This window comes from Tauraco erythrolophus, chromosome 2 (genome assembly GCF_009769465.1).
Source record: "Tauraco erythrolophus isolate bTauEry1 chromosome 2, bTauEry1.pri, whole genome shotgun sequence".
Classification (NCBI taxonomy): domain Eukaryota; kingdom Metazoa; phylum Chordata; class Aves; order Musophagiformes; family Musophagidae; genus Tauraco; species Tauraco erythrolophus.
In genome coordinates this window covers 51,989,514-52,002,116 of record NC_141466.1, presented here as the reverse complement: position 1 = coordinate 52,002,116, position 12,603 = coordinate 51,989,514, and the positions used below count along the sequence as shown (strand labels likewise).

The 12,603-nt window shown below is 38.2% G+C and overlaps 1 protein-coding gene across 5 annotated transcripts in view; it reads left to right on the top strand.

Annotated features, from left to right (window-relative positions):
- MYT1L (myelin transcription factor 1 like) overlaps window positions 1-12,603 on the top strand; it is a 237,473-nt gene that overhangs the window by 93,773 nt on the left and 131,097 nt on the right. For all 5 annotated transcript variants that reach the window (XM_086608358.1, XM_086608357.1, XM_086608356.1 and 2 more), the window contains 3 exons: window positions 7,268-7,322; window positions 7,505-7,538; window positions 7,841-7,903. In XM_086608358.1, the coding sequence (XP_086464484.1) occupies window positions 7,268-7,322; window positions 7,505-7,538; window positions 7,841-7,903 (152 nt within the window). Of the gene's footprint in view, window positions 1-7,267; window positions 7,323-7,504; window positions 7,539-7,840; window positions 7,904-12,603 lie in introns of those variants that run through there.

The following is a 12,603-nucleotide window of genomic DNA, read 5'->3' as shown; positions in this document are numbered from 1 at the left end:
CTCTGCTGCCGCCATCCTCAGTGGGTGGTGCTGGCCCAACGCAGGCAGCAGCCTGGCCGGAAGCCAGGAAGTGGGGGCAGCGCCCTCCTCCCCTCTCCTCGCTCCTGGGCAAAGCACCTTTTCCGGTTCGTCCCAACTTAAATAGGGCAATTCGCAGAGGTGCCAATTGGCTCAACATCGAGGGGGATGGGAGTCCGATCTGGTGGCCAGAACCGGGTCTGACGCAGTTCCAAAAGCAGGGAAGCCACAGAGAGCAAATCCCCTCTCCTGCCACTAGAACTGACTCCACACCCCACCCCCCTCAACCCATCACATAAGACTGCATGAAGTAGGGCCAGATTCGTCCCCCACCCTAGCTTCCTAGCAGCTCCTGCCACCAGAACCTGCCCCCCCCCCCCCCCCCCCCCCCATCAAACCATGGCAGAGTACTAACATGATACGGGATGCACTGCTCACATAATCTATGATGTATCGCTTTCTGGGTCGTGTTTCTTTGATTATGAGAATATAGAAGTATTTTAACTATGGGAAATAAATTTCACGTATTTTATCTCATTCGCCAAGATACTAGATATAAAATTTTTTCTTTCAATTGTTTCATTTTAACTTCCACACAGAAGAAAGAACATTTTTGAAATTATAAAAATAAATGCTGAGCAAACGTTGGCTATAAAGTAGGACAGAAGTTTTACCTGTAGAAGTCTGAATCTTGCATCCTGGCTGGCTAAAAGTCTGCCTTTACTGAGTAACTTCACAGTCACAAGGAGATAAATTTTAAACTGCAAACTTTTTATACAATCAACTCATTACCTTTTCGGGAAACCAGAATTTTTGTCTCTAAATATTTTACTTTTATCACATTCTAAGTATATCTAATACTACTGATTAGGGAAAAACAAGGTTTTCAATAATATTAGCAACATACTTGATTGGTAATAACAGTTATGCAGTATTTCTGGTATTTACCAGTACTTACCATAGATTTTTAAGGTCAGAAATGATCATAGAATCATAGAATGGCTAGGGTTGGAAGAGACCTCAAAGATCATCTAGTTCCAATGCCCCTGCCATGGGCAGGGACACCCTCCACTACACCAGGTTGCTCAACGCCTCATCCAGCCTGGCCTTGAACAGTTCCAGGGATGAGGCATCTACAACTTCTCTGGGCAACCTGTTCCAGTGCCTCACCACCCTCTGAGTGAAGAATTTCTTCCTTATATCTAATCTAAATCTCCCCTCTTTAGATCATCTTCTGCCTTTGTGTAGTATAGACAGTGAATGCTCTGCCTGAGTAATCATTGAAAAATTTTTGAGAGTATTTGAGAGTCCAGTTTTTGGATTTGAAGGAAAAGGTTGGGAAGGAAAAAATTTGGAAGTCCAGATCAAAGACTCTTAGCTCAGTCATGTCTTTCTAGACTTTTTGTACATCACAGCTAGAGGGAAACCAGAATAGTTCACTAAGGAAGTGTTGACTCAGCTGGAAGGTTTGGAACTCGAGACTGAACCTTACAGTCTCCATGCCTCCATCAAGAAGTTCAGATACCCTGACAATTTTAACAAGAATGATCATTTACAGGACTACCCGCCTGCAAGGGAAGAAAATACCGAACTACCTTTCCACGAGGGAGCAAAAATCACCATTTGCCTGGAAAGGAGCCTAAAGCTCTGGATCTCTCACAGTTGTCAGCCCTGAGGAAACCCATATGGTAGATATGTGAACATACCTAGAGACAGGGAGAGCAGTGCTGATAGTGAAACTTTTGCAAGCTTAGTCTCAGCTAAGTCTATGATGAGACTCACAGCCTTAAGTCTATGTACTGTAAAACCCTGAAGTCTCCAACAGGGTTTCAGGCAAGGCAACAAAAAAATAGATAAAGTCCTGATGAAAACTTGCTCTCTATTGTTAGAAGTTACTGACCATATCCAAATAGCTCAGTGGTTTTCTGGAAAATTAATACAGCCTTAAAGGTTGTGCAGCTGTGGATCACATTCTGCCCTTCAGCTACAGCAGCGCAGAAATTGGTCATGCCCATCTGGCTGTCCAGATCCTCTTCACAGTTACTGCCTTACAGATTATGATCTTTGGTCTTTCAAGCATGGCCCATATCCTTTGATCATAGGTACAAGACCTTGGAACTGGCATGTTCTTCAGAGGAGTCAAATCTGCCAGACGACTCAAGCCGGTATATGTAACTGGCCTGTCTCCAACACAGTTTATTACTCCATTAATTTCTGTTATCTGCATATTTCGGCAACATATAATCTTCCAGAGTACTGGTGAAGATACTGAATATTACAGGAGTAAAACATAATGCTGTGGGATTATAGTAGAAGGGCTCTTATTAAATACGTATTTTTTAATTTTTACAATTATTTTTGTAAAGAAAATAATTTATATACAAAATATTTTTTCTGGAGAAATAATTGTTAACTGATAAATATACTGATTTTATGAAGTGCTTATTTTATTGTCTGAATGTTCAGCAAGAAAAAACAAAATGTTTAGAAGATGTCTAAGTATACAATATCCTAACATAGCAACCTTTATTGACGAATTTTAAAGTATCATCAAAGAGCAGCTTCAAGTGTGTTTGAATACAAATTTTCCATGATAAAGTGTTGACTGGTGCTAATTACGTCATCATCTTGTATCTCATATCAGCTTTTGTATGATGTTACTAAAGGTCAATGTCAGGAAGATTAGCTTAGTGAGACACACCATCCTCTCAGCACTTAGTAAAGATTAGTTTAAACAGTTACAAGCACAATTTTTTTTCAGATTTTTTTTTTCAGTTCGCCAACATTTCCCAAGGATTGTTACATATCAACAGCAATGTCTTGGAGAACTATCAGGCTATGTTAATTTTGGAGGGTAAACGTTGTCTGGGACTTTGTTTTTAAAATAAGAAAAAGCTACTTTTTTACTTTTGAAAAAAATCTTGAATACTAGCTATTAATTATCTCCAAATAATGGAAATAAAAAAATCTTCCAAATATATTTAAGTAATTTCTTATTATTACCATGTTTTCCATTCAATATTTGGTTTGCACTGATATTTTTAGTTCTCCTTATCAATAGTTTTATGTTTGCTAGTAAACTGGTCTGCATATGTATACATGATATGGATTATTTGTTAGTCCTTGTGAGCTACAAGTTGGTTTTTTAAGTTTTGGGTTGTTGAGGAGGGGTTATTACCTTTCTCTTTTTTTGTTCTTTTCGTACTTATTAGTGAATCCTTCTGATGTTGTTATGCATTTTTTTTTAACATTTGATGAAGTATTTTTCAACTGTTCCTAATCATAGTCATTTTATGTTAAAAGATCTTCTTCTACTCCATTTGCCTCACGCTTATTTCCAGCTTTTGTATACTGACACTATTCAAGCACCTTGTGTTTATGTATACATGTGTGTATCAGTTATTGGGATCTGATTCTGTGCATTAAGACAAGTCTTAATTGCCTGCACGCAGGTGACAGCACAGAGTTGATTTTTTTTTTATATATTTTTACCCAGAAAAGTGAGATTTAGTATAGAACTTCCTTCAGCTGGTTAAATAATTTCTTACATGAGAAATTTGTCAGATACAATTTTTTGAAACTTCCAAGGATACTTGTGTGGTTATAACATGCATCTTTCACCCCATAAGAATTCTCCACCACAACACAGTTTTTTTTCCTTTCCATTTTTTTCAAATACTGAAGAAACTGCTCAACCTGTTTCATGTCGTATTTGGTTGCCTTCAACATACCTTCCAATATAACAGACCTTCTCTTGTACCTCATCTTGTAATTTATTAGTTAAAGCTCAGATCTATAACTATTGAGTTTCTCTAAATCTTCAATAACACTAACGCACATACAGTGGTACAGGGTTGCTAGCTCTACCTCTCTCTGCCCATCATCCCTAAGTAAGGCATATCCAATAATTTGATTAGTTATGACTTACCAGGTTGAATTTCTACCAAGACTTTTTTTTTTTTGTCTGAGAATTAAGAATTTAGACCTCTCCATTTTGATGTCTAGAGCTTCTCTCTGTAGCCAGGTTAAGAATTTCTTCTCTTCCTGCTCCTGATGCTTTGCTCATTGCTTTCATACATAATCTTTCAGGTGTCGCCTCTTAGATGTCAGGCTAAAACTAACTCTAGCCAGCCTGTCATCAATGTCCACACATTCTCTTCTGGAACGGTGGCTCAGCATTCTGCAGAACTGTGATGTAAAGGTCATGAATAAAGTAGGACTACTGAGGTGAACTCCTTGTGAGTCACTAAGGTCCACGTTTCCTTTTTCTGCATGTGAAAATGGTGAGGAAGTCCATGTTTGTGTGAGATTAATGGCCTTGGGAGCAGAACTCTGTTCCTGGCCAGGGAATGCCAGGGGTGCGTCGGGGCACTGCTATGGTAGGCTAGCAGGTAACTGTCCTTTCACACAACCGATACGCGTCTCGTGTAGAATTTCAGGAAATTGCTTGCTCCCAGAATCCAACATTGAGTATGTGGATGGATGAAGGCTGAAGTTCGACATGACAAAGTCTTAAAGATCTGTGAGTGAGCATATAAATAAAGTCAAAGCAAGAGTCCTTTAGCTAAATGTAGGCACCTACCATTGTTTGATATGTCATAGAGCATCCAAGATACACATTGCCATATATGACAGGGCGTCGAGGTCACAGATAAAGGCGGGTAGATTTCTCCCTTTCTGGAGAAGCAGCAGACTGTATAGGATACACAACAAAATTTAAAATAACACTGCATGCATGCAACTTTTAAAATCTTTTTTCACTTCTTTAACCTGCTTCTGGATCTGGATTGTGTGGATCCTTTAGGGGCTTTTCCACCTTAGTGATTTCTGCTTTGACTGTCAGTATAGTTAAAAATGTACTCGCAGCATTCTTGAATTGAAGTACTTACTTTGTTTGAGAAAGACAGGCAAATCTGTTTTGTAGTTTGTCCCTTCTAAATTTATACAGACTATCCTAACAACTGGGGCAGCATTTCCAGGTTAAGATCATACTAGTTCTTTCAGCAGATTTCTCAGGGGTGACAAATGATGCTGGATAATGTTTTTCAGACTTTTTAAAAAACATATTAGGCTGAAGATCAAGTAACTCCACTTCTGATATCCTGTCAAGTGCTCACACATTGCAGGAGTTACTTTTCTTATTAGTGAAATGAAAATAATATCATCATCTAGCGGGTAATTTTTATGTTCCAGATATGCTGTTCTGTGCTTTGATATGGCAGCTTGAAAAGCTTCAGCTGCGTATCAAATCTCAGAAGCTGAGAAGCCAGCCAAGTTGTGAACCCAAGGTGTAGGATAGACAGTGTGGATGGGTTAAAGACTCAGTTTAGGTGCCTGTAGTAGGTATCTACAGATATGCCGAGTATCTCAGTGGAGAGATTGACAGAATGGGCAAAGGTGCCTAGGGACTGAGTCTGTCCAGCCTGAAGTAACACCTAATAGCTGATCAGAGGAATTGTTTCTCAAGCTCCAGTGGCTATGTTAACTAGGGATAAGTTCAATTGCCCAAGCATAGGCTGCTGGTGCCATTTCTTGTGCCAGAGGATATCAGAAACATCTGTACAGGTTTAGCAGATATAACAGAGGACCTACCTGTACTGTTTTGTACCTTCTTGGTCTGTCAATTGAAGACTTGATGGGATACCTTACAGTATCTCAGGTAGCACTATTGATTGAAGATGGTGGTAGTTTATGCTCCTAATATATATGCACACAGCAATATGTAGGTGTCTTAATTTAAAAACAAAACCCACTCAAAGTGATGCAAAGGTCCCTATCAGAGGAGTGCACTGAAGCACCCTAATAGAGGCTGGACCTATATTAGCTTTTGTGGTACCTGTGTTTTAGAAGATGATCCCTTCAGTTTGGTATACAGCACACTACCAGGAACCTCATGGCGACTACCAAGAAGCAGAATTACATCAGTAGCACATAGCCTTGTGAGAGTGGCCCTTTCTTTCCACCAGATCTGTCACCCACAAATTTTGTTGTGCTGACTCTTTCCTCCTGATGTAATGAGTTGAGGGAGCTCTGTAAAAGCACCCCTTGATTTCTTCCTTGTTAGTTCCTTCCCACATGATTTGTGTCACGGTACTGACCAAAGAAAGCTAGGTGATCAAAGGGTTAACTTTAAGCAAGTCACTTGGACCTGTTTCCATGTTTTTGCATGAGATATGCGACGTTCTTACCAGTTATCAATCCAAGGATACTGCTGTAAACCAGTGATTGATGTTTTTTCTGAGGAAACTGGAGCCCTGTGGTCGATTTCTGTGCTTCCTGATCTTTACAATATCATCTCTATGTATGAAGCACTGCAGATCCATCTTGCCATCCCCTTCTCCCACATCCAAAAGAGCTGATGATACACATACTGCATATATTTTCCCTGACACAGTCTCTCAACATAGTTTAGTGCAATCTGCTTATGCTGTAGAAAATCATAAACTCTAGCTAGCCTAGGCAGTTTACCTTTGAAAGTTTGGTGACAATAGTACATGGAAGATCAGAAGAAATCACATGGCCATGTGGTAACTACTACAGATCAATGTCTGTGATACTTTATGGGGTCTAATCTGCAGCCCTGCCTCAGTCTGGTAAATATTTAAGATTACTGTGTATTTATTACTACATAGAAAGCTACATTGGATAGGCATGGTGTTTATAAGATGAAGGTAAAGGTTTTGCCGTATATAGCACGTGAGCCTATTCCTGGAACTTGAGAAACACATCTAAACAATGGAACACATTGGCAAAGGTCATGATGCCATATTAAATAACATGAAATCTTTGGAGTTCTAATGATGATTCTTTATCTCCTTTTCAGTCATTATTTCTTCCTCTTTCCCACTGCAAAGCGTTTGGTTAGAAAGTGACCTATGGTGTGCGACCCTTTGACTTTAGTTTTAAATTGTATAGAAATCTATCGAATCCTTGTTTCAAAATATATGGGAGTAACAGGGGTTTATATCAGAAATATCTCTTCGAAGGAAGGAACCAGCACTTAGTCGCACACAGTTTGCTGTGAAAGCAGGGCATGCAAACGGATTGATTAAAGCAGAAATTACCGCATTTTCTGGTTTTAAATAAACATAAAGATCCTAAAAATCCCCTGTAAGGTAGACTTTCCCTTACAGGATAAAATGGAATTAAAATAGTGTCAATAAATTGTGTGAGAGACTGTATCAGTCTGTGCATTGATAGTCTGTGCATGCAGGATAAGAGCATTGACTGCCTGCTAATCTATTCCCAGATGGAGGTGGATGCAGACGAGAAGCGCCATCGCACACGCTCCAAAGGTGTTCGAGGTACGTCTCTTGCTTCAGTAAATCACTCAAGGCCCCCGCTCAGGGTGACCTTCATCCTCCAGAATCTCTTTGCACGATTCATTCTGACCCTTGCTTTTACACAACCTTTCTGGTAATTTTCTGTAGAAGAGGGGTACTTGTAATAGATGATAAATTTTTATATATTTTCCATCTCTCTGCAGTTCCCGTGGAACCAGCCATACAAGAGCTGTTCAGGTTAGTGCTCTGAGTGTAAAATGTATCCCCATTAGCAATTTAGAAAATTCATGCCTTTTAATGGGTATAATGCACTTTCAAGTTCATTGGTGATTTGCTCATGCCCTGCTGCACTGATGAAATTAATTCCCTCGAGACTTGCTAATAAAAAGCATCCCTTCTTTTTTTTTTTTCCCTTCAGTTATTTGATTTCTCTTTCTGTCTTTGTTGCCCTCCATCTCTGTAATACCTACTGCCTGCTTTTAGTATAATCTCTCTGCAGCACACCAGCACCTATATAATTAATTCTCTCTCTTTTGCAGCTGTCCCACGCCTGGCTGTGATGGCAGTGGTCATGTTAGTGGCAAATATGCGAGGCACAGAAGGTAATATCTGTAATTTTTCATAATTTAGTGAAGAGATTTGGTAAACAAGTTAGCTGGCATGACCTTGATAAACCAAACAATGATAAAAATTAGTAATTAGACGTTCTAGAAGCCATTCAGAGTCACTTTTTTTTTCTTCCTGAATGTCACACAAGATCTAGCTCACGTTTTTGCTAAGAAAACTTGTTCTCATTGTCAATCTTCTCTCTCAATTTTTGCGTACGGTTCTCTTGCTCATGTGTTGCAAATTCAAATTTGTCTGTTGGTGCCAGTGTGACTTCTGTTATTTAATGTATTTTATAACTGAATGAAAACAAGCTTCTGAACATTTTACCTTCAATGATCAGGTTAGATTCAAAGGTCAAAGCCTAAGATAAATCAATGATAATAAGGCTTCAGGGTTCAAATGTTGTATTATAGTTCTAAACACCTTTACTTCAGTTTCTAAACCGTGGGATGTGGAGACATCTCCTTTAAAAATATATTATTTTTAGCTGCTTATTGTTAATAATATATCAAGTTAGCATATGTTACACATACTACATGTGCTTGAAAGTGATTTAGAGCTCAATCTTTAGCTTTCTGTCTGCAATGTCAATGTTCAATAGTGTTGTGCATCTGTATAAACAGCATTCCTTTCCGGAGTCATTTGTCCATGAATTTCATGTGCAATATATTGCAAATTTAACAGCTCTAGAATACATGAATTTTTCTCATGTGCTGTGCATTTCATTTAACATATTTTATACAGCAGCCCGTTGTAGGAGATAGAATGGCTGATGTTTTGGCCATCTCTGTTTTGAATAGAGGGAGGTGTTCGAACCAGTGTGAAATTCTCCTGAAACTGTCAAGATTTTTTTCATTCTTGACTTTTTCAAGTTTTAAAGCACTTGTGGTGTTAATAAGAAGGCATATTTCACACCAAATCTGATAACTGCTTTGTAGTGAGGACATATGGTTTTTATGAATTAAATTGAAATTATATGCCTGTGGTTAAGGCATTTATTTGAAACAGGGAAAGATATGTGACATGTCAGTCCACTCCGTGCCTCTCAGTCCACTTCTGAGCCTGTTTTCTTAATAGTGAATGAAGCTTAGGGACAAGTCCAGAAAATACTTAGAACAAGAAAAGTGATATGACTGATGAGAAAATTCTTTTGAATTACATTTAAACAATATAAACCATAAAATAATTACAATAAAATTTCTTCTTGTAATATTTTTATCATTCATAAGAGTAGTAACATTCTTCTGGTTATTTGAAGAGTTTGATTAGTTTGGAACACTGATTTAGGAAAAGTAACCAAAATCATTCTTCTTAAATTCTTTTTAAATAATCATTCTCAAATTCACTTGTGAATGCTCATTTCAAACCATGGTTTTCTTTTGACCATTTTCTTCATGTAAATACAAGCCTCATCAGTAATTAATGAATGGCACCAAATCCTTCTTTTCCCTCAGAAATTTCACGAGCAGTCAACAGTTAAATGACATGATTATAATGTCCTTTCTAGTTGCAAGATTGCAACTAGGTACATTTCTTTACACTTCATGGGATTTGCGTGCGGATTTCAAACCCAGAAATCCAGAAACACGCAGAATGAAACTCGTCAGCTTAAAAAAATATCTGACTTTTTCTTCTGAATTGCTTTAACTTTGGTCTACGTGTGTGTGTTTGTGTAAAATCACCCTTTTTGGGGAGGGGGAAGGAATAGATGTGAGATTTGGAAAGATTACACGCAGTTTTGAAACGTTAATTCCATATTTTGCTTACTTGACATGATTCTGGTATGTCAGTACACGAACAGACTGAATCTCAGAGCTGTTAATTAAATGAAATTTTGGGCGGGTGAGCAAAGAGTAAAAATTGGAAATACATCAAAAATTCCTTTTTTTTTTTCTACTGGCCAAAGAATTTGAGGAGTTTTTATGTTTTCTTGTCAACCTGATTGCCAATCCACTAATCAAAATATATTTAATCTATATGCGCCTTTTTTAGTGCAAAAGCATAACGTTCCTTGTTGAGGATTACAATGTACATATCTATTTTCTAAAAGAGCAGTAATTTTTTTGTCTAGTCCAACCAACACCTATTAAATTTAAGTTTTTGAAAGAACCTGAAGGAATTTTATCTTTTTCTATTTTGCTACAGTGGTGGGAAAGACCCTCAAATTTCTTCCAAGGAAATCAGACTGTCTTAAAAATTTGATGTGTTCAGGGAATTGCATATCTCAGCTGATGCCTAACTCAATTCTGTTTAGACCTACAGAGCATTTTAATGAGGTTAAGACCTTTCCATTCACAATACCAGACTGGCTCATTATTAGCAATGAAATGTATTTGCTTCCACTAGATGTAGTCAGAGCTCTCCAGAATTCTGTTTCTTCTATAATTTCTTGAAGTTTCTGGAATTTGGGCATTTTTTTTCATTGTAACTTTATCCTTGTAATACCAACGTGACAGTGAAAACTGTGTTCAGGTACTACATTAAACTTGAACTGAAATAAACAGATCCTTTCAAATTTTCAGGCAGATCCAAGGGATGAAATGTTGTTCTGGTGATAAATATTAGATAGAAGTTAAAGGTTTTATCATAGGTTTTGTACCCCAATTGTATCTTTAATTATGAAAAAGCTGCAATGTTAGGGTTAGCTAGGGAAACAAGCAGGCCTTCTATGTCAGTGACATTTCCTTTGAGGTGTATGAAAACACAAGACTGGCACTAGTTAGCGTAACAGTCCTAACAGCTTGTTGTATCATTTCCATGTTTTTGTTTTTTTTTCTCTATGTCAAATCTTAGTTTGAAGCAAAACCTTTTGTGAATTAGTTGGTACTTTGCTCTCAGCTCTGAAATTTGGTGCTTCATTTTAGCTTTAGTTGGGTGTCCTAATAGACAGCTAAGATGGACAAGCTTCTCTGCAGGGCCCTTTAGAGCAAGATGCTAGGGTCTCTGAAATTGAGCGAAAGCACCTGTCTCCAGTGACTGCATGGAAAGTTCAGAAAGACTGGCATCCCAGTTTGGGCACTGAAGGTAAGTGCCCAAAGTTAGGTGATGTGCCTACCCTCTTCAGAGCAGACTCATTTCAATTTTTTTTTTTGGTATTTTAGTGATACCTATAAGCCCAAAGCTATCATGGACCCTCTAGCACTGTCTATGATACACAGCATGAGGCTGTGCCTAGATGTTAGAGTTTACAGATAGGACTTCAGTAGCTGTTGTTTATTTTTGCAGGCACCAGAGGCCAACTCACAGATCTACTACTCACAGATCATGCAGTCAAAGAAATGCTGTACCTTTGCAGTATCAGGTCCTAAAAAATAAAAACAAAGGTTGTGAAAGATATGGAAACAAAAATAAAACTAAAAGTAAGCTGTAGACACATTCAGATAGTGGTGGAGGCAAGAAAAGAATTCACATCTTAGGATCTTCACTATGGGGGTGGTGAAGCACTGGAACAAGTTGCCCAGAGAAGTTGTGGGTGCCCCATCCCTGGAAGAGTTCAAGGCCAGGCTGGTGAGGCTTTGAGCCACCTGGTGTAGTGGAGGGTGTCCCTGCCCATGGCAGGGGGTTTGGAACTAGGTGATCTTGAAGGTCTCTTCCAACCCAAACCATTCTGTGAGGGAAAACCAGAGCCTCTCCCTCAGCCATGTCTCTGATACTGTTTATTTTATTCACTTGGTGGCTCTTCAGGTCCATTGTATGTAGCAGCATAATAATGAACAGTACTCTTATATGTTTGGAGCTGTGAATTAATTTTGACCAATAAGCTTGGTCCAGATCCTTGAATACTTTTAGTTGTAAACAGTCCGTCTGGATATACAGCAGTTACTCAAACCACACCAGGGGAGTGTTCCCAGCACAGTCGTTTCAGAACGACTGTTGGCTAAGCGTCTGAAGAAAAATGTGGATTCGAGTGCTCTTTCATTGCAATTAGTAGGAACTTTGCCAGTTTCGTTAATCAACTTTAAAGACAACAGGATTCACGTTCTATGTATACAAATATAAAGGTAAAAGTGAGTCCAGTTTCTGGTCTAAGTTTTGCAAGTGCAAATCCGGTAGTTACTCTAGAGTAACGTCGCTAACTGGTCTGACTAAGCAGATGTGAATGACAGTTTTAGAAATATTGCACCCTACTGTGTTGCAATGCATTTAGCTTTTTTTTTTTTTTAAATCGTATACCAAATAGATGCCTGTGGTTTGGCATGTAAATAGATATGTATACACATCATAAAAATCCTAGCTAGATTCCATTAAAAAAATACTGATTTCTTGCAATGACCTATTTTAAAAGGTTCTTAACGTCTTAGTTTATTTTTTTTCTCAAGTAACAAAAGCAATTAGATTCTGTAATGGGTTAATCACTTGCCAAATACCTCATGCTTCAGAATGAAACACATTCTAACAAATAAGAGCCCTAAAAAGAATCTTAAGCTTGTAGCTTGGCACTATGTATACTAATTTAGGATTCTTTGAATGCATATATCAGCGCACATTTGAAAGCAGATAAAGCTATTGTGTAGAAATATAAGCAAAACACATATCTTAGTCTGAAACAATATGCATCAAATTTCAGTGAAGGATGAATCATTAAGGCCAAATCATAAACCCTTCACATTTAAAATGGAAGTACCAATAGAGCTCTCGCTATATCATGAATTTCAATTTGATTGCTGAAAATAAGAATTCAGATAAAATAAAC